The 19,326-nt window shown below is 43.5% G+C and overlaps 2 protein-coding genes across 2 annotated transcripts; one reads left to right on the top strand and one right to left on the bottom strand.

Annotated features, from left to right (window-relative positions):
- Window positions 1-1,548: 1,548 nt before the first annotated feature.
- Window positions 1,549-10,908, top strand: LOC114818753 (C3 and PZP-like alpha-2-macroglobulin domain-containing protein 8). Its single transcript, XM_029086037.1, has 7 exons — window positions 1,549-1,557; window positions 3,199-3,304; window positions 3,394-3,504; window positions 4,188-4,400; window positions 4,836-4,910; window positions 9,815-9,983; window positions 10,302-10,908. Coding segments are annotated over exons 1-7 (684 nt in total). The 3' UTR covers window positions 10,303-10,908.
- A 4,337-nt stretch (window positions 10,909-15,245) lies between these two features.
- F2RL3 (F2R like thrombin or trypsin receptor 3) lies at window positions 15,246-17,116 on the bottom strand. Its single transcript, XM_010172288.2, is given in 3 exon segments — window positions 15,246-16,321; window positions 16,947-17,064; window positions 17,066-17,116. Coding segments are annotated over 3 exon segments (1,245 nt in total).
- Between the last annotated feature and the right edge of the window lie 2,210 nt (window positions 17,117-19,326).

Here is a 19,326-nt window from a genome sequence, read left to right as displayed (position 1 = left end):
AGCCTGTTTCTATGACCAGAACAGAATTACTTCCTTTGGGCAGTGAGAGATTTTGCTCAATGGGGAAGAATATTGCACCTTCAAGGAGGAACGTTCCCCATGAAGAGCTGAATTCCATTTTTCTTACTGTACAAACCCTTTACATCTGTGAAAATGAAATGTAGGGACAAAGCTCAAGTGTTTATCTAGGTAGGCAGTGAAGATGCAGATACAACCCCTATGATTTATTCATGGCTATCAATTGTGTATCCAAGTCATGCTGACAAAAATGAAATTATTTCACTGATGACCCAGTACTGGTTTTGTTATGTATTTTGGATACCACCTTCAGGAGAGGCAAGTCCTGTCATTCCCACTGCTGCATTTTCTTGTTATCCTAGCCAATTTTTCTCTCCTCCTGGTGAGGAGGGGCAGGGCTGTAAATCAGATTTCCTTGTGTGTTGTTTGCCCTCACAAGGCAGCAGTATGCACAGAGCGGACCCACGTGCAGCTCCGGGGCAGTGATGGTTAATAAATGCTCTGTTGAGGGGCAGCCCCTTTGGCTGTGTAGCCACAAATCCTTCTAATAATGCTGGGTGTCGACAAGGTCAGGAGGTCACCACAGGCTGGTATATATCAAGCTTCACCAGAAAAATGCAACTTTAGCTGAGCTGAGCATTTCCCGGTGGCGCCAGCCTCTCCAAGCCCTCATAAAAGGACTGTCTGCAGCCATCTACTGCTGAGTAATAACAACCACCATCAGGCCCCTAAAATTATAAGGACAAATTAAATTGGCCCCTTCCATATTGTGTGAGACTTAAACACATGTTCCTTTGCTTGTTACAGTAATAACAGGAAGCTGTGTGCAGGGTTTTACAACTAGGAGCACTCTACTGAAGAAATTCACAGTTCAAGCTGTTGGTAGCAGGTTTGGGCAAATTTCAGTTGAAATGCTTTTTGCTTCATGTCATTCTTTTTGATGCATAGTCATAATAATGCTTTGTTCTCCTTTCCACAGACCTTTCATTCTAAGATCTCAAAATTACTTAGGAACATTTTAAAAAAAACCCCAAAAAACTAAGGAAATATTATCCCTACATCACAAACAGGATTGTCTGATACGGAGGTGAAAGTAATAGGACAGTTTGGAGGATAGAAGTATCTGCTCTGGCCCTTCACTCCCCAAACTGGGATTAAAACCCAAGAGTCCTCTTCCACAAACCATTACAGACCATCATTCTCCCCAGCTTCTGGATTAAATGTTTTTCACATGGTTAGCTGTGTTCTGGATACAGTTTATCACAACAGTAATGACTGACTGATCAAGTACATACAGTATGACAGTCGTGATAATATTGAGATGTTTGTATTCCAAATATGGAAAATGATGAGTAAGTCTCTTGGAAATTTTTAAATAAAACTTTACATAGTTATATCAGATGATAGCATTTCTATTTTGGTGGTGATTCATTAGCAGTCTGGACCAGGGAGGTAGTTACTGGATTCTTTGAGGTGGTGCAGTAATTCTGACAATGAAGGCCCTTGCACTTTCCTCTGAAGATTGTGATCATGATACAGGTACAGACCCAGAGTCAGCACGAGCAGATGAGCTAGAGTGATTTTACAAATAGCTGGGGTGGATGAGGGGCAGCAGCACCCCAGATGTGGGAAGTACTCTTAGATTGGGTTCTGATACTCCTTATGTATCCAGATTGTCCCAATAAATAAAAAGCATCAGAAGAGGTTGTCTGTGGGCCTGACTGGTACAATGCAAATTAAAATCCCTGGGCCTCAGAGGGAGAGAAGATGAGTAGCAGAGGCCTGGCCTGACCCCATTCGTCAAAAGGGAGGATGCCGAGGGCTCTTTCAAATGGCTGCTCTTTTCAAATGTAAGGATTAATTTTCCTGGCACAAGAATGTTTTGGATTTTTCAGCTGGTGGGAGAAGGAGACCTTTAATACCCGGTGTGATCCAGCAGCATAATTCCCTGGCAGCTTGAAGGAGTGTAAATAAGAGACTTTATTGAGTGTTTTGAGGTCTCTAAGGTCTTGCTTGAGCCTTGGTATGGCAAACAATATGGGAGCTATTCAATTAGATTATGGATGATATGTCAGGCATAGTCTGAGGGAGATAAATGCACCAGGGACCAGGAAAAGAACACTCAGCATTGTGCACCTTGCAAGCATTCCTCATCAGGTCACAGGAAAAAACACAGATGGCTTTTTCCTCAGTTGTATGACAGCAACTGCAATCCTCTTTGCATTTCCCCTCTTACTGAAACGTCCTTTTCCAGCAAAAGAAACCCCTGAGGTTTAGTGTCTGATCAGTTTTCTGAGCAGAGTAAAATCTTTCTTCTTCTTCAAACTATTTTCTGTAAAATGAGATGAAACTAAACCTGTTGATTTTTTTTTTTTTCCTCAGTTATTGATGAACAAGCAAATTGGATTAAAAAGATATGAAGTGGATGGAAGAAAAGTCCTTTTTTATTTTGATGAGGTAATGACTTTGTTTCTTATAATGTTGCTTTTCAATGAAAGGCAAATGAGGAGTGGATCAGGCATAGGTACGGTGTATTGATGTTGATGGTCTCTCACAGATGAGGATTACCAAGCAGCTTCAACTGGCCAGTTGCTTGAGCCTCCTTTGAGGCCAGGTAGGTGTTGTGGTTTTGGTTGGAAACCAAAGGATAATAGAAGCAGGTGATTAGCTTCAGTGCACACAGAATTTCTGGGCAGGTATTGCTTAGTTTATGCCTCAAAATAATCTCACTTCCAGGTGCAACTAGCATTGCTAAAAGGTTGGAGTAAAAATGCAGATCTCACAGCACATACCTGAGAGTGGAAGATGTGATGTCTCCTGGCTTGGTCATCAGCAGTAAATTGCTAGGTAGTTTCATTAACAAGCTGGCTGATGACAGGAGTGGTGTTAGGTAAACCAGAGAATACAGCTTGAGTTTCAGGTTTGACTTTCTGACATTGTTGTATGGCAAGTATGTGCTTTAAAGGCTGGGAAAGTATCACATATTTTAATTCATTCTGTTTGGCTTTTACTCATTATCTTTGTCTCTATACGTAGTATTGGAGGTGTCTTCATTCTCCCAAGTGTCCAGCACAGTGTGTTACATTAGGGTCACATGCAATGTTTATTTGTATGTTTATTTGTGTCTCCACTTAAAGTGCAGATTTTACTACAATGAGTTTTTTACATGATTTCGTACAGATTCCCAGCCAGTGCATGACCTGTGTGAAGTTTCAAGCTTTCAGAGAGCATATAGTTGGGAAAACAGCTCCTGTTCCTATCAAAGTGTACGATTACTATGAGCCAGGTACGTGCCTGTTTTCCTTTGGTTTTTGCCAGCATTAGAGCTCTAGGCATAAGGCTTGGTTGTGATTTCTCATTCTTGCTGGCCTGCAGCTTTTGAAGCAACTCGTTTCTACAACGTGAGTGAAAACAGTCCCTTGGCTCGGGAGCTCTGTGATGGGCCAACATGCAATGAGGTGGAAAGCTCAGCTAGCCAATGGGTTGGTAAGTTGCACCAAAGCCAAGCAGATTTTTTTTTTTTTTAAATGGAGCCTGCAGACATACTTTCCAGGAGTTCAGAACTCAAAATCACATTTAGAAAAATGCTCTATTTCATTAGCTGTGTTAGTGGAAGTTTTATAAAGGTTTGTGGGATAGCAGCATTAAACTTATGACAGCCAAAGAGACCAATGTAGTCTGCTCTTCAGTCACAAAGTGACTGTTACTTGCTTCAGAGGCAAGATATGATGTAGAATTCTGTGAGAACCTGCACAAGGTGAGATGTGTTAATAAACATAAAGGTGAGAACTCTTTAAAATGGAAGTTGATTTTTCTTTCTTTAAAATATCTTACAGTAGAGTTCCATAATTAACTACAGGAAGATGGAATGATTTCATGCATCAGTGAAAGGAATACCTTTCCCCAGAAAAACTGCATGTTCCTTTCTGTTCTCTGTCATACCAGAGAGTTGCATTATCCTGTATCTGGTATCTGATGCAATATGGTTCTTTTCTGAAAGACAGCTTTATTCCCAGGGCTTTTTATTCCACCAAGTTTGTAAATTCATATGAAAAATCTCATGGGATTCAACATGAAAACTTACATCAGAGAAACAGAAGAAAATTGCCACCCCACCTTCCCCTTCCTATGCAGAAAGAGTGCTTTGGATGTTTTTGTTTACTTTTCAGGCTTTGTTCACTCTGGACCATGCAATAATGTTTTTGGCTGTTTGGAGGATGAGTATTTTGAGCAGTGCATGTGTTCACGAGACTGCGGCTATGACGGGGAGCCTGTATGTGGATCAGATGGACAGATTTACCCCAACCATTGCCAGATGGAAGTAGCATCATGCAGGAACAATACAAGGATAGAACAGATGCCCATGTCTCAGTGTTCTGCCTGTAGGTTTAATTCAGTTTCCTTTTCTGTTATGAACACTACAATTCCTCATCTAAGTAAATGATAATTACCTACATGTGGTAGGTCAAAGAGGAGAATTCAAAACCTCCTATGTGTTATTTTGCTACTCATAGTACAGGGGATTAAATTACCAGAGCAGGTGCCTTCCTGCTTAGCTCAGAATAACTGGTTTTCTGTTCTCATTAATACATATTTTATCAACCAGAATGAACTTCAGAGAAAATTAGTGATACTGTTTTATCTGAAGTTAATAATCCTAGATAAAAATGACATCCGTGAAATGTAACATTCTTTGGAGATTCTACATAGTGGGCTTTCAAGATGTTCAGTGACCTGACTTCTACCTCTGGAAATGCAAACATTTTCTAGAGGTTTATTTTTAAAAGTTTGACCAGAGCATTTATTTTTATTTACAGCCAAGAATTTGCCAGAAGAAAGGGAGACACACTCCCACACAGCTGAGCAACCCAGTGTTCAACAAACTCCAGCAGGTAATATCATACTTCTGCATTTATCCAAGGCCCTCTTATTTAGTAAGATTAAAGCCTATACTATCACTATATAAAATTATATTGGCTCTTAAGCACATTTAAATAAAGATGTTGAATTTCTTCATCCTTTAGAAAAGACAGAACATTCAGAAAACAAAAAATAAAGAGGTCAAGGAAACTTAGGATGATAGCTATTCAGCAACAGACTAGCCCTTCCAGTCCTTTTCTTTCCAGGAAATCTTGCATGATACCTGCTGTAGTCAGTGCACATGCAAGATTTGGGTAATTGTTGACAGGACTGAGCAAATGACCCTCCTATTTTTTGAACAACACACACTCTGTGATCTTTTCTTCAATATTAAGTTGGAAAGATCACATTTAAAGTCAAGCTTGATGTAATGTGTTTCAACAAACAACCGAACAGGACATGACAACAGACCAAACCATTGCAAGAACTGGAATCCAGGTGGATTAACTTTTGTCTCTAGCAGTTCTGTGCAAAAAAAATTGAGCTGGCAGTCCTGATTCTTTCAGAGCTGCTGTTTGGAACAAAGGGCCTTCGTGAGCAAAAATGTTAAGGTCAGTAGATGGAGTAGCCAGGAATTTGGCTGCTCATTTTATTTGGTGCTTATATTCATACACTTTTTTTCCAAGACTCATGTTGAGCTTGCTCATGGCTCACAATAAATCTCACCAAGAAGCAGTGGAGAGTCAATAGAATAGTTTGTTTCATGCTGTTTCTAGTAAATAAACTGGACTAGATTTTTCCTGGCTGCTTTCCACTCATTAATTTTCCCCTGGCCTCTAACTCTCCTAACAAATCGGTAAAACAAGTTAATTCTTCAAGAGAAGACTCCATGCCTTCTCGTGTCCTTCTTGTGCACCAGAGTTCAGACTAGCATGTGTCAAACATGAGACACCATCCTGTTCTTTGCCCTTCCTCTGCTCTACAGAAGTTGATGGACAGTTTTCTTATTAAGGTGTAAAAACCTCGTGAATATTCCATTATGACTATTTCTATCTGTCAATCCATCTTAGTGTTTAATGCCTCTCCTGTTTGCCTGCTCTTTTTTTTAAGACTTAATGTGAAAAAATAATAATAATTAAAAAATATATATCAGATTGCTGTCTGTTGGAATAACTGAGATGAATGCCTGTTGCCTCTTATTCTGTGCAAATGCTACGTACTCAGCATGGAAACTCTGTTTGCAATCTGAACCCTTTAAAACAGCATTCCCAAACTGCTCTGTAGGGCACTGCTGGAATGCAAGGCCATGCTAAGTGTTCTGCTGCTGGTGTACAAAATGAGACTGCAATTATATTATTTTCAAATAAAAATTTGGTAGTAAAAATATAGTTACTTAGGAAAAAAATTGTGGAACTGACAGTAGTCCACAATCCCAAAATTTTCAAAACAGTATTTATTTATTATGTAGATTATTTCAGAAAAAATCTAATCTGTCTAAGAAAAATAACTCAGTAGGAAAAATAAGAGCAAAGGTGGAAATTCTGATAATTATTGGGTTTTGTGCAGGGCATTTTTATACAGATGTTAGATTAACAAACCTGTATGCTATAAGGATTTGTTTGTCAAAGCACCAGCATTTGGAGCTGGCTTTGCTCTAGAATCTGTGAGTGTTCAAGGTGAGGGTCTCCTGGAAGGCAGGTACTCTTCTGAACTGAGCTGTCTGAGCACCATGGCAGAGTGAGCATTCAAAAATAAAACTGACCTAAATCCTGCATCAGGAAAAGCACCCAGCATGTGATTTTCATTAATCCTCTGGGCTCCTCTCAGGTCAACCACACGGTACATGAATCAAAGTGTAACAAATGAATGAATCTCTCCTTCTACACGGCTCTGCTTTGGACTTGCTGGTTTGTTAGCACTGAAGCATGTGATTGGTTTAAGTCTGCTCAGGTGCTCTGAGTTTCTAGTGAAAGTTCTGATGAGCCATGTCTAAATCTGTGACTTCCTAAAAGGATGCAAAACTCCAGGAGCCAAAACAAGCTTAGGGGCAGGTTGGTAAAACTGCCTCAGTGTGTTAATCTTCAGGAAATACCACTTTCTTGGAGAACCACGTGGTGTTTATATTGTCTGAAATCCTTCTGTATTTGCCATAGAACTTGTGCAGGCTCAGCTTGGTTTGATTGATGCTTTCATTGTTAGCTCTTGTCTATGTTACCCCAGCAATGGAAACAATGAGAGCCAGCTTCCTTCCAGCAAACAGTGAGGAACTTCAGAAAGGGTTCGGCTCGCTCTGGCAAACACGGGCTTGCTGTGTAGCTCCATATAGACCAGTGAGTTCGTGAGAATTAAAAAATTCCAGCTTTTGAGTTACGCTGTTCAAGATAAGCTCTTGTATGTAGAGCTTGGTCCTGAAAAACCAAGCTGCAGTGCTTCTTGCAGCGCCTAGCTATTGTCAAAGCATTTTAAAATGCCTTTTGAAAGTCTGCAGCAAGTGAAGAATGACTGAGGTTTGATCTTGAAACTGTAGACTTTCTTGTACAGATAGGTGGACGCTGTTTGCATCTTTAGAAATATTCTTCAGTTTGAGAGGGAAGTGTGCAGGGTGACAGGACTCAACTGAAACCACTCATACCTGAATCCCCTTCCTCAGCTGTTCTTTCTCACAGGTGAATTACTGAGACTCAGAGGGATGGAACAGGTTTTTTGATGAGTAGCGTGGACCCACCTCTGCCTCTCAGCATTGAAGCTCTGCTAGCATCCTTTCACAGCCTGCTCCAGTCATATGTTTGGACTGAAGCTCTTGGAGCAGAATTTTGGTTGCGAACTGGTGTATCAGTATCTCAAGTGCCTCTCTGTCTATGTCTTTCCTAACATCATTGTCACACAAGGCTATGAAAATATGGATGGATTTCAGAGCCTCAGGGATCCTCAGCAGCTCTAATATCATCTCTCTGATGAAATGGTGCTTTGATTGCTTCTGTAGATCGTTAATGCTCTTCTGAAATGGCCTAAATCTTCTCTGCTGAAAGTGCTAAATGTATAGCCACTGATGTTGGAAGACAATACGTTGATATCATGGTAGTGTTGTGATTCTGCATGTATAGAACAGTGATATCAAAGTGTGGGGCAGCAGTATGCAGTGATATCAGCCCTGCTGTGGTGTTACATTCAGCATTGCTCTGAGCAGGCAACGCTCCCAGCTTGGTGCTGTCTGACCCCCCAGTCTTCTCCCCACAGCTGGAGCCGTGTTATGTGTACGGTTCTGCTCTAGCAGTTAGAGGGGAAGAAAATTCTGGGTGGAATTATGATACTTTTATTTGGTGGTGGTATTATTATTATTTCTTTTTAAATTAAATGCCATCCCTGGCTCCGAACAGGAACATCAGTGTGAACTCTGCTTCCAGGTGCAGTCATCTCGCAGCGCTCCCTGGCAGGCGCGTTATTCGCGGGCCCGCTGCTCTTTCAGGATTGATTGAGCTGGCCATGGGCCATTTTTCCTTTCACCCCATCGGTGTTCAGCAAACATTGGCTTAGGCACAAACATTTGGAGATGGGGGAGTGGTTTGTATGCAACAGGAAATGTCGGCCTTTCGTCTTTGCTTTGACTCCAATGCTGCATTCCTGGGAAGAGTGAGGTCTGTGATGTTAATTCTGTCCCTGGTGGACAGCAATCATCCATTCATAGAACAAGCTCATGCTCTGGCAGGTTCTCACATGGAGAAGGCCAAGAAGAAGTGAATGCAGAGACTGACTCTGCTTTCAGGCAAGTGTTCCCTTGCCTATGGCTGAGCCTGTTGCTGGGAGGATGTGGGAGGCATCAGGGAAGAGCCTTCAGATATTTTATTCCTAGAGAACAAACATTTTCCAAAGGCCTTGATGTGTGTTCTCCTTAAATAAAGCCAAATGTGCTGGGAGAAGGGAGGGAGACTTTTCCTCCCTGCAACAGCTCCGGCTCGGTGATTGCTTTGGTTTGGATTAGAGCAGTGTATACAGAGAGCAAACAGGAAAGATGGACAGCTGAGCTGGCTCCAGGAACAGTTTAGAAAATAGGGACTTACTGATAATTCCTAGAAGTTTTCTCTTGCAGTCTTACTCTCTGGACAGTGAGCAGTTGCCCACCACAGAGAGGCACAGCGTGTTTTGAGTGGGATATGTCCTGTGTGAATGACCTGCCAGTGTCTTTGTATAGACTGGAGTGAATGCAAGGAGGATGAGTGTCTGTTTCTGCCTGTGATGTGTCTGTTCCTCTCTGAAATGATGGAAGTTTCTCAGTGGTAGGTGACTGTGCTGAAGCAGATGTATCTCAGCTACTGCTAGGTCAGGCCGAGGGGGAAGTTTTAATGGTTTTAATGTAGGATCCTGGCCTTCATTCTGGTTGTCTTCATTCTGGTTGGGCTGAAAAGAAATCTAGCTGTTTAAACTGGTCTTTTCATGACATGCACCAAGTAAATTGCTCTAACACAGTCTGCCCTTTAGCTGATGTTCCCAAAGGTGTCTCTTACTCTTTTCTTACTGTGTAGAGGTCTTGGTGTGAACTGGTTCCTAACTGAAGTGTCTCAGTTAATGCCTAAAATTAAATACTTTAAAATGATGAAACTTTGAGATTTTTTTTTTCAAATCACATGGCCCTTTTTTTTCTTCCCCCCCCTCTGATTTATTTATTTATTTATTTATTTTACATTGCCCAAGTCTCAGACTGGGAAATTGAAAATTCTGATTTACAGCAGCTTTTCTTCTTGCATGTGAATCTAAACATGTATGTGCAGGTCACACTGACATGTGGAGCCTCCTTTACTCATGGAATGCACTCATTTGACCCCTGATTTGACTCCCCAATGAAAATTCCTTTCATGTCATTCTCCTCCTCTCTATATGATACTGAAATGCAGTTTCTTTGGCTAAAGCACAACCTGAGATTCTGTGGTTTCCTTTCCAGCAGAGGAAGGGCCTCCACTACAGACAGATCTGTCGTACTACTCCTACGAATACGACCCAGACCCTTACGTATCAGAAGCTGATGTTTTTGAGATTGTGGCAGAACTGACAACAGCAAGCACGTTAAAAGAAGTGGACAAGACTCAGGAAGTAGTGACCACAGTAGAATGGTGAGCTGGAGAGTAGGGGGATCATAAATCTAGTTTGAGAGTCAACATATAATGTACTAACTCATGTGTTGGGTCAAATGTATTCAATTCCTCAAAAGGGGCATTCTCACAGCTGACTTGCTAACCTCTTCAGCAAGGAGTCACCAGGAGCAAGATCTTGCTAGGGCAGCATCTAAAAGTCTTCCTGACCTGAATGTCTCCATCCCCAGCAGAATAAAAAGTGACCTTTTAAGCTTTTCTCTGCCCAGCCCCAGTGATGTTTCACAAAGATATGTACTGGGAAAGTGACTTTTCTTCATTTTGTTCTCTTTTCAACAGAAATATATAATTTAAATAAGAAGAGGCTCAGAATCAACTCCTGTATGAGTTTGTTCCTACAGACGACCTGCTGCAGAACAGAAACTGAACGATGACTACTTCCTGATGCACTCAGAACTGTAGGCTTTGCTGCCCCATGGGGAGGGATCTGGAGCACTAAGGGGGACACTCAGCATTATTTTTTTTGTCAGTTTTCCTGCCTTTTGTACATCCTCTTTGGAGTACTTCCCAGGATGGGAGACCAATGTGCTGTGCCCTCTAGGTGAGAAAAATAGGGGCTGGAATTCAAACCTATAGACCATTTCAAAGTGTTTTCTCTACTATCAGGATACTGCAAATGCCATTTCCTAGCTACATTTAGAAGCTAAGTCCAGGCCTTGTGCTTAGCTAAACTGCTGTTTGAGGAAAGATGGCTGAGAAGTTTTCTCTCAAGTTATAATAATAAAAATTAGTGTGTTTTGCTAATGATGACATAGCAAGAGGCTAATCATCTTCCCCAGCCCATAATTCTAATGCACCCACAACAATGTCCCATAAGAGGAAAAACTTCCCTAGTGGCTCCATGTTCAGGGAAGTTGTTGGTCCATTTTACAAGAGAAAACTAAATTCAATGTCAGGGCTGAAGGGCTTGACTGTCCACCATGCAGCTGCAGGCTTCAGGTGGGGAGCCAACCATAGCAGTGACAAGGATTAGGTGGGTGAGCCCTCTTCAGTTTGCACTATGTGCTGATAAGGGCTGCTTGCAGCCTTCTCAGTCCCTTTCCTCCTTGTAACCCGGGCATGAAAATAAAGCTGACCCAAGGCACACTCCTTTTAAATGCTTGCCTGCCTTCACCAGTTGCTTTTATTCTGTTCCCACTGGGATCCCCATCCAATGGTTGTTTGGGATATGGTAATCTATGCATTAACCCTGGGTCTGCTGGCCAGTACTGGTGTCCCAGAGGCTGGACTCCCTTAGACTGACCTGCCCCAAGCAATGTGGTAAAACTAAAAACAAAAGCTTTGTGTTTCCAAAAGTGCAGGAGCCAAGATTTTTTGGTTTCCCTTCCTGCCTGGAGCAGCATTGTTCTCTTTGGAGGAGTTACATGCAATTGCTTGTTGCAAAATAGTGTTAATGTTTTATCTTCCCACTTCTATTGTTACCCGGACCCAGAGTGGGCTGGAAACTCCTTTTGAGGATGTTTATTGGTGAATGGAAACAGGAAAAAGCCCAGCTCCATTCATTTTTAGGGCTTGTTTACGCAGGAGCCATGACAAGAATATATCCCAGTATAGACATTCCATTCCTGAATAAAGGCAATTTTATTCCAGAAAAATGTCCACATGGGGACAAAACAGGAGGTATCCCAGAAATTGGGCATATGCAGTTTCCAGTCCTTTTTGTCTGGGGCCAGGTATTTGTAGAATGTAGTTGACATGATGAAGTTCTGGGTCTTGAAGTTCCCAGAAATTTCAGAACTGTTTTGTTGGTGTGTTTCCAAGCCTTCCTTCGTGGCTGCTCTGAGCTCTCCTCACAGGATCTTGACGTGGCTGCTGCCCATATGTACCCACTGCTTCTCAGCAGAGGTTTTTGCCACGTCTCTTCAGTGTGCATGAACAGACCATGTCCTCACTGTGTCCGCACAGCACAGCGGAAGCACTGGCGGCTGCATTCCTGTCTGGCAGGTAAATAAATGCCTTTAAACTAAATTCCATCTCCCGTAAGCAACTGGCCTGGCAGACACTGGCTATTGTGTACACACACAGGACTGAGTCAATATTTATCCCCTGGGTAAATAACAGACCTAGTGTGAGCTGCAACAAGAGGGGTTTTTTTTCTTTTCTAAATATCAAAGCTGCACAATACAAACCCCACTGTTTGCTGGTTCCAGCCTCAGCTGTGTTTAATACTTTGGGTCTGGGAGATTGAGACATTTAGTCACCCTGATAATGTCTATGTGACTAGCTTCCCACAGAAGATAGGACCTATGTTCTAGACTCTTCAGTCCTCTGGTTTTGGTTTCCTTGTCTCATCCATTGTATGCTTCTGGATAGATATTTGATGTCATTTTATATTGCTTGGTCCTCTCATAGATCCTTGGGCAGTCAGCTAGCATCACCACTGGGGACAAGGAGATGAAGGTAGGGAGTTTCAACCAAGTCTTAAACCTGACTTTCTTCACTTTCCTCAGGCTCTGGTACATGTACTAATTCAAGATGCAGCCATCTCCCAGTTGCTGCCAGCTAAATAATTCCTCCTGGTGGTGCCAGCCCATCAATCATGGCCTTGTTCTGTGGGGTCTCTGTGCCAGTGCACTCACCTGTTTGAGGCAGAGGAGTCTTGCTTCTGTTTTACAACGAGAAGCCAGAGAGACCCAGACCCTCAGGAGGCAAAGGCAGAGCAACCTTAGCGTCCTTAAAACAGGGACAGTTAGAACAGGACAGTGTGTGTGAGGTGATGTGCCAGGGTTTCTGGAGCCTGACTTCACTTTGAGTGCTTCTTCACAGCTTTGGCACTTTCAGAAAAATCACTAGTCCATCCGCTCTTGGCAGCCTCTGCCTCCTCTTAGTCTTGCCACACCAAACTAGCTCCTTTCTGTAGTTTATAAAAAGTAATTTGTTTAAAGGAATTGAATAAAGGAACCTGAAACTACACAGCTGTGGTTGCCTTTTCTCCCCTATCACAGGAGTAAAGGAGCAGGTCTCTGCCCTCTTCACCTCAGCTGGTGTTCTCTCTGTCCATAGCTTCCCCCTGTCCCAGATTTGTTGTTCATGTTTCTTGTAATCATCATTAATTCTTATCTAGGAAGAAAATTTTCCTAGATTATTTTTCCCCTATTCTTCAAAATCCTACTTGGAATACAGCAACTTTAGGACTAGGTCCATGAGAACCACTGGACACAACGTAGCCTATCAGACTCAATGTTATTCAAAGGCTTTGGCCCAGTTCTGACTCTGAAGCTTATCAGTCACACTCCTATCCCTGAGAACACAAGGACATCTCAGCACTGGAAATTCCAACTCCAACTTTGTGAAGAAATTGATTTTTTTTTTCCACCAAGGAAGAGGTCAACTCAGTGGTGGAAAGCCAGCAGGGGTGGCAGACCTGCTGCTGCTCTGGGCTTTGAATTGTTTCTGGTTTTGAGATGTTTTGCCTCCCTCCCTCAGAGAGATGCTTCTCCTTTCCTTTTTCTGATGGTCCCCCATTGCAAAAGGAGAAAAGTGCCAGTGGGTTTGTAAGACACAGAGATTCCTACTTACATCAAGTTACTGAATAGCTGCAGCAGTGCTAGTTATCAGTGATTTTTTTTTTGCTTGCAATCCTTTCAATGAAATTAATATTTATATATTTGTAACTGTACATTATGCAGAGTAATCATTACCATGGTATTTATTTTAAAGCAATAGTTCCCTTGTTCTATCTTGTCCAAGTGTTTTGGTCTTGCCTCTTTCCCTCCTTCTTAATCAGCATCAGTAGAAAACAAATACCAGAAGAATGTTCAGCTTGCTTGAAGATCATTGGCAACAAGAGCACTTGCTTTGCTGATGTCAACTATCGACATTTAATGCTCAATAACCTGGTTTTCATTATTGTGAATAGATAATCTATTTAGAAAACCTCAGCTCAGTTTGGGTTTTGTTTAGTACTTGCTATTTCTGAGTGGCAGTAGCCCTGGCTAGACCAGGTCTCCTGTGCTCAGTAGTTGGCACATCCTTGGCACGTAGGAGATAGGCTCTAGTTTTTCACCTGCGTTTCTCCCCCGCACATACATGTTACACACAAACAGTTCTGTGACTGTTTTCATTTTGTTCACACAAATCTTAGCAAGTCTGAGTCCAGAAAAGGGTTTGTTTTAGATTCTGATAAATATTTTATTAAAAACTGATTTTAAGACAATCTTGTCTGCCTCTTCTTATTCACATTGTAGGCTGTAAGTTTGTTTGATCATAGGTTATAATGAGGACAGAAGTCATGTCTGTACCAGGAAAACTAAAGAATTCAGGAACTCTAAGGAGGTTTATTGCTCATTTTCTACCTTGCTGCTTACTGAGATATGCCCGTGTTGTGTCTGAGACAGGAGGTGGCTCCGTTTGGTCAAATTTGCCACAGGTTCCAATAAGCAACAAGCTTGGTCACCTGTTTCATGAGAGACACCTCCTGATTGTGTGTAGCATTACACAAAAGAAGTGTGGAGTTCTAGACTGAGGGTTTTCTCAATTCCTTCTTTAATATTTCCCTTCAAGAGACATAATATTTCCAAAAAAATCCATTAATACAGTTGTTGTCCCAAAGAAATTATAGACCCCAAGGGTCATTTGCAAAAATAGGGATGAGTGAGTGAACCAGATTTTTACACTTGTTACCAAACGTGGGCTGACATTACTATGGTGTTGCTTTCTAATCAAGCCAAGAATGTATTTGCTAGAAAAAACAGTGTTCTACATTCTCTTAACAGAGTATTTTAGTTCAGGAGGTTAATTTCACATTGGTACCTCCTAGTACTTTTGAAATGTTTAGAAATTTGGTTTTGTAAGTGCCTGTTCTTTTTCAGTTTTAGGTGAAGGGAATATTTGTTCAAGGACAACAAGCAAGTCAGTAGCAGAGAAAGAAATAGAACACAAATAGCCATCAGTCTGCAAGATGCATTAGGAAATCCAGACGTAGGGGTATTGGCAAGAACATCCCTGGCAGTATGTCACCAGATGAGAAGTTGTATTCAGTGTCCCAGTGACAGATCTATGCATGTTCAGCACTCCACATCCTGCCTGGACTCCACACCTCTCAAGGAATCCTGTGGTCCAGGTTTGTTCAGTTTTAGCTACGCAGACAGGAGAAAGGACTTGTCTCCAGGGAAATATTGCTACCTGCTGTGGATGAAACTTGTGGGATCTCCCCATGTTGCCTTCATCTCATCCCCGCTGTAAGTTGCAAGTGCCTTAGGAGCAGGGAGCTGGGATGGAAGCTTACACCAGTGAATCTTTAGAACTTTTTTGAGGGAGTGTTTCCTTGGAGGTTTTTAAGGATGTGGTGTTTTGTTTTCTGTGCCTGAAGAACCTCCTTCTCACCTTATCCCGGAAGTCTTCCGAAACATAGTAGTAGACAAAGGGATCAGCGCAGCTGTTAAAGGTACTGATGGCCAGGCTCACCATGTAGCTGATGTACAGGTTGCCATACACCTTGGAGTTATAGCTGGAGTAATGAACAAGGAGGAGAACATTGCTGGGTGTGTAGAAGGCCACAAGTGTGAACAGCACGAGAGCTGTGAGCTTCATAGAGTAGGAGTACCGCTTCCCACTGTCCAGGAGGGTTCGCAGAACAGAGCAGTAGCTGAACAGCATCACCAGCAGAGGAGTGAGGAAAGCACAGGCGATCAGGCAGATGAAGTAGTAGAAATAATACCCGTCATCCTCGTGCCTGGGGAGAACATCGTGGCAGAGAGTGATGTCTGCTCCATACAGGGGATACGACTGCTGCTGCAGAGTCAGGGGCAGGGTGAGGATGGCAGCACAGAGCCAGATGGCGGTGCAGGTGAAGGCGGCAAAGGCAGGGGTGCGGAAAGAACGTGAAAAGAAAGGATGCACCACAGCCAGGTACCGGTCAACACTGATGCACGTGAGCAGCAGCACTGAGCAGTACATGTTCCCGTAGAAGAAGGCTGTGGTGAGCCGGCACAGCCCTTCCCCGAAGGGCCAGTTGTTCCCCAGGAAATAGTAGAAAATCTTGAAGGGCAGCACCAATATAAGCAGCAGGTCTGCAGCAGCCAAGTTCATCAGAAAGACAGTGGAGGTCAGCTTCTCAGCCCTGGTCACCAGGACCCACAGGGCCAGCCCGTTTGAAGGCAGCCCCACCAGGAAGACGAGGGTGTAGAGGCAGGGGATGAGCCGCACGGTGACCACGCTGCCCAGCTGAGAGCGCGTGGCCTCGTGTATCAACAGGTACGTGACGTTGTTGATGGTTGCCTTTTCCCCAGGGATGGCTCGGGGACACGGCGTGATCTCTGGTGTGGTTACCTGCTCATTGGTGCTGTTCTGAGAGTAATCTGTCAGATAAACACAGTCTGTTACTTGCTGTTTGTGCAGTTACCCTTGTACTTTGCAGAGCAGACTCATACCCGACGCTTACCCCAAAGGCTCTGGGTTTGTATTTTACGTTGGGGTCCCTAAAAGTGAGAGTATTCTGTAAAATGCTGTTGTGTGATGGGCAGAAAAAGCTGGCTAACAGAATGAGGTGTGCAGGAGTAACCTTATTGAAAATTTATATGATTCCTCTGTTGTATGATTTCCCACAGCTTAGTAACTGCTTTGTTGTACAGTTATCAGCAGGCCTGGGGAACCAGAGGCAATTCCTCTGCCTGGCTTTCAAAAGAATCCTGAGGCCACTCCAGGGTCAAGTCGTGGCTGTGGGAGTCTAACTTTTAGCTAAAGGTTTTGATTTCAAGTTCTCTCTCTTATACTTCTCCTCTAATTTTTCTTTCTAGTTTCTTCCACCCCAGTTTCTTTCTCCTCTCTGTCACCTCCCTGTTCAACTAGAGTGTGCATGAGGCTCAGTTAGAGTGTCCTCCCATGCGATTGCTTTAAAAGATGAGTTTTCAGGGATCTTACAAAGGTACCAAGTATCCAGTACTTTAAGAAGCAGCAATTTTTCACCCAAAGACACACACTCACCATCGTAGTCCGGAGAGGCCAGGCAGAGTCCCCAAAAGGCACAGCACAGCACGAGCCTGTGCGACAGCCGACCGCTCCCGAGGGTCTCCATCCCGGTGGCAGATCCAGTCGTGTGCTCCTGCGCTCAGAGCTGTGTGGGAAAGGCAGTTTTAGTGACCCTGCTTACGCATTTCCTTCTCTTAGTCCTTAACTCACGGAAGCACCAGGCTTATCCCATGAGGGATGAGGCGTATGGGGGGCTGTCACGACATCAGTTGCCCAAGCAGAGACTTCTCTCCAGTGTCAGACGTGGGACTGGGAGGAGCATATCCAGATCCACAGTATATTGGGGCTGTGCTTCATCGTCAGAGCTAGATGATGGCTCGAGTGACTCATTTGGGCCTCCTTCCTCCTCCAAAATATTCCTGGAAATAACAAATGTGGTCAGATTTGATGTAGTCTGAATTTGGTTTAGAGTGTAAACTGAACTTCTGACCTCCTATGTCAAGCATCCTTCCACTCAAGAGAGACCCAAGTGGTTCTGTGTGGGATTCAAGGTCTTTCCCCATCTCCTGATTCTAAATGCTTTCTGATGGTGCAAATTGAGAAGATATCATCCCCTCACAGAATCATAAATGAAGTGCAGGAGAGCTGCAGATCCAGAGGAACCTCCCCAGCTCTCAGGGCTTACACAGGGCTCTTGCAGCCTCATATTGTGGCAGTTATGGGTTTTTAGTGTCTGCTTTGCAGCCCTGGGATCAGGCTGGGCCTTTCAGAGTTCTCTTGTTTCTTTATTTCTGCTCTTGCTCCCTGGCTAAACAGGAGAGAAGCTCCTGCCCCTTCTTGATCTCACTGCAGAGGTTGATTAAAAGTCCTGGAGGTCAGAGCTATTTGCATGTGAAAGAATCAGCACCAGCCCCAGCCTGGAGAGCCAGAACATACCAACGATAAGTGGGAAGGTCTCCCAGCCACTGTGCTTCCGCTGATAAACTACCCGGAACCAGGAGAGCAGCTCCATCCAGCAGGAAAGGGGCCTGACCCGGGTGCACAGGAAGACTCTGCTGTTGGGCAGATAATGGTGAATTTCAAGTCATTCTTGCCCAAGAAGAGCTGTGTTTTTCTAGAGATGTGCAATCTCCACCCAGCAAACCCCCAAGAGGGTTGATAGTGCTGTGTTAGCCAACAGCCTGGAGCAGTGAGATGCTGCTGCCATGTACCTGTAGGTTGTGTGGACAAGACAACTCACCTAATGTTGTCCGAGGGACTTGGAGGTGTTACCTGAACCTTTGCTGCTTGGTTCCCCCTTCTCTAACTCCTTGAGGGTGTAAGTCCCTTCCATGCTCTGCCTCGCACAGCATTGCTGGGTAATCTTGCACCAAATCCTCTCCCATCACCTGTGTAAGTGCCCCAGCGTGACCACCTCCCATTGCTCATCGAGTGGGTAGGCCAGTGGGGTGGGAGGTCATAGCTTGAGAGGTTGCTGGTTTTCAGGCTTCTGCTCTCCAGTCCTTTGCCTGGCTCTGCAAAGGAGTAAAGACAGAAGCTGGAGTCCGGGCAGTAGGAACTGTAAATTTGGTTTGGCAACCTGAGGAGTTAGTTCATTTCTTTCTCCTCAGCTTATGAATGGTCTCTTCTGTGAAGGTTGCAAATCTAGGCCTGGCTGCTGTTTGATGAGATTCTTCTATTCCAAGGAGAAAATGATCCTATTTCCTTTGCTTTCACCATATTCCCACATCCTTGTGCCGAGAGGTGGAGTTCCACTGGCAGGGACAGGGAAGATGCAATGTTACATGTTTTGCTTTTGTGATTCTCTCAGGATTTATGAACCATTACAGAATGACTCATGCGGCCACATATTTTCCATGCCTCAACCAGGATCCTTTCCATGCTCTGTATGCAAAAAATTAGACATAATCAGGTTCAGATAGTGTGTAAATCGCAGCGCTGCTTCCTACGGCCAGGTCTCTGGAGTGGAGCAGAGAGAGGTTACTCATTGCTGTATCCTTCATTTTTCAGATGCTGTGTGATCTTTATGAGTGCTTTAGATGCAGAACAGCTTGCTTGAAAATTCTCATGCCAGAGGTTTGTCATGGCTTGTTAACATCTCTTTAAGTCGTGTGATCCCTGCTCTGTGGGGGTAACAATTTGGTTCTAAAGTAATTAATTGTGCAATAGATCATCTCCTGGGAGAAGGCACTCTTTTATTCCATGGCTCTGAATCCAAAAGATGTAATGCTGGAAAACAGGCTGGGGATTTTAAAGCTCAGAGGGAGGGTACAAACACCACCTGGCCTGTCCCATACATCTTTAAGGCTAAAGAGCAAACTTTAGTTGGCAAATAATGGGGCTTGCTATTTCTGCTCTGTTCCAGCAGCTTCAGAGGGCTCTTCAGCTGCAAGTC

Source organism: Antrostomus carolinensis, unplaced genomic scaffold, assembly GCF_000700745.2.
Source record: "Antrostomus carolinensis isolate BGI_N321 unplaced genomic scaffold, ASM70074v2 scaffold31167, whole genome shotgun sequence".
Classification (NCBI taxonomy): Eukaryota; Metazoa; Chordata; class Aves; order Caprimulgiformes; family Caprimulgidae; genus Antrostomus; species Antrostomus carolinensis.
This window is presented reverse-complemented; position numbering and strand designations above follow the sequence as displayed.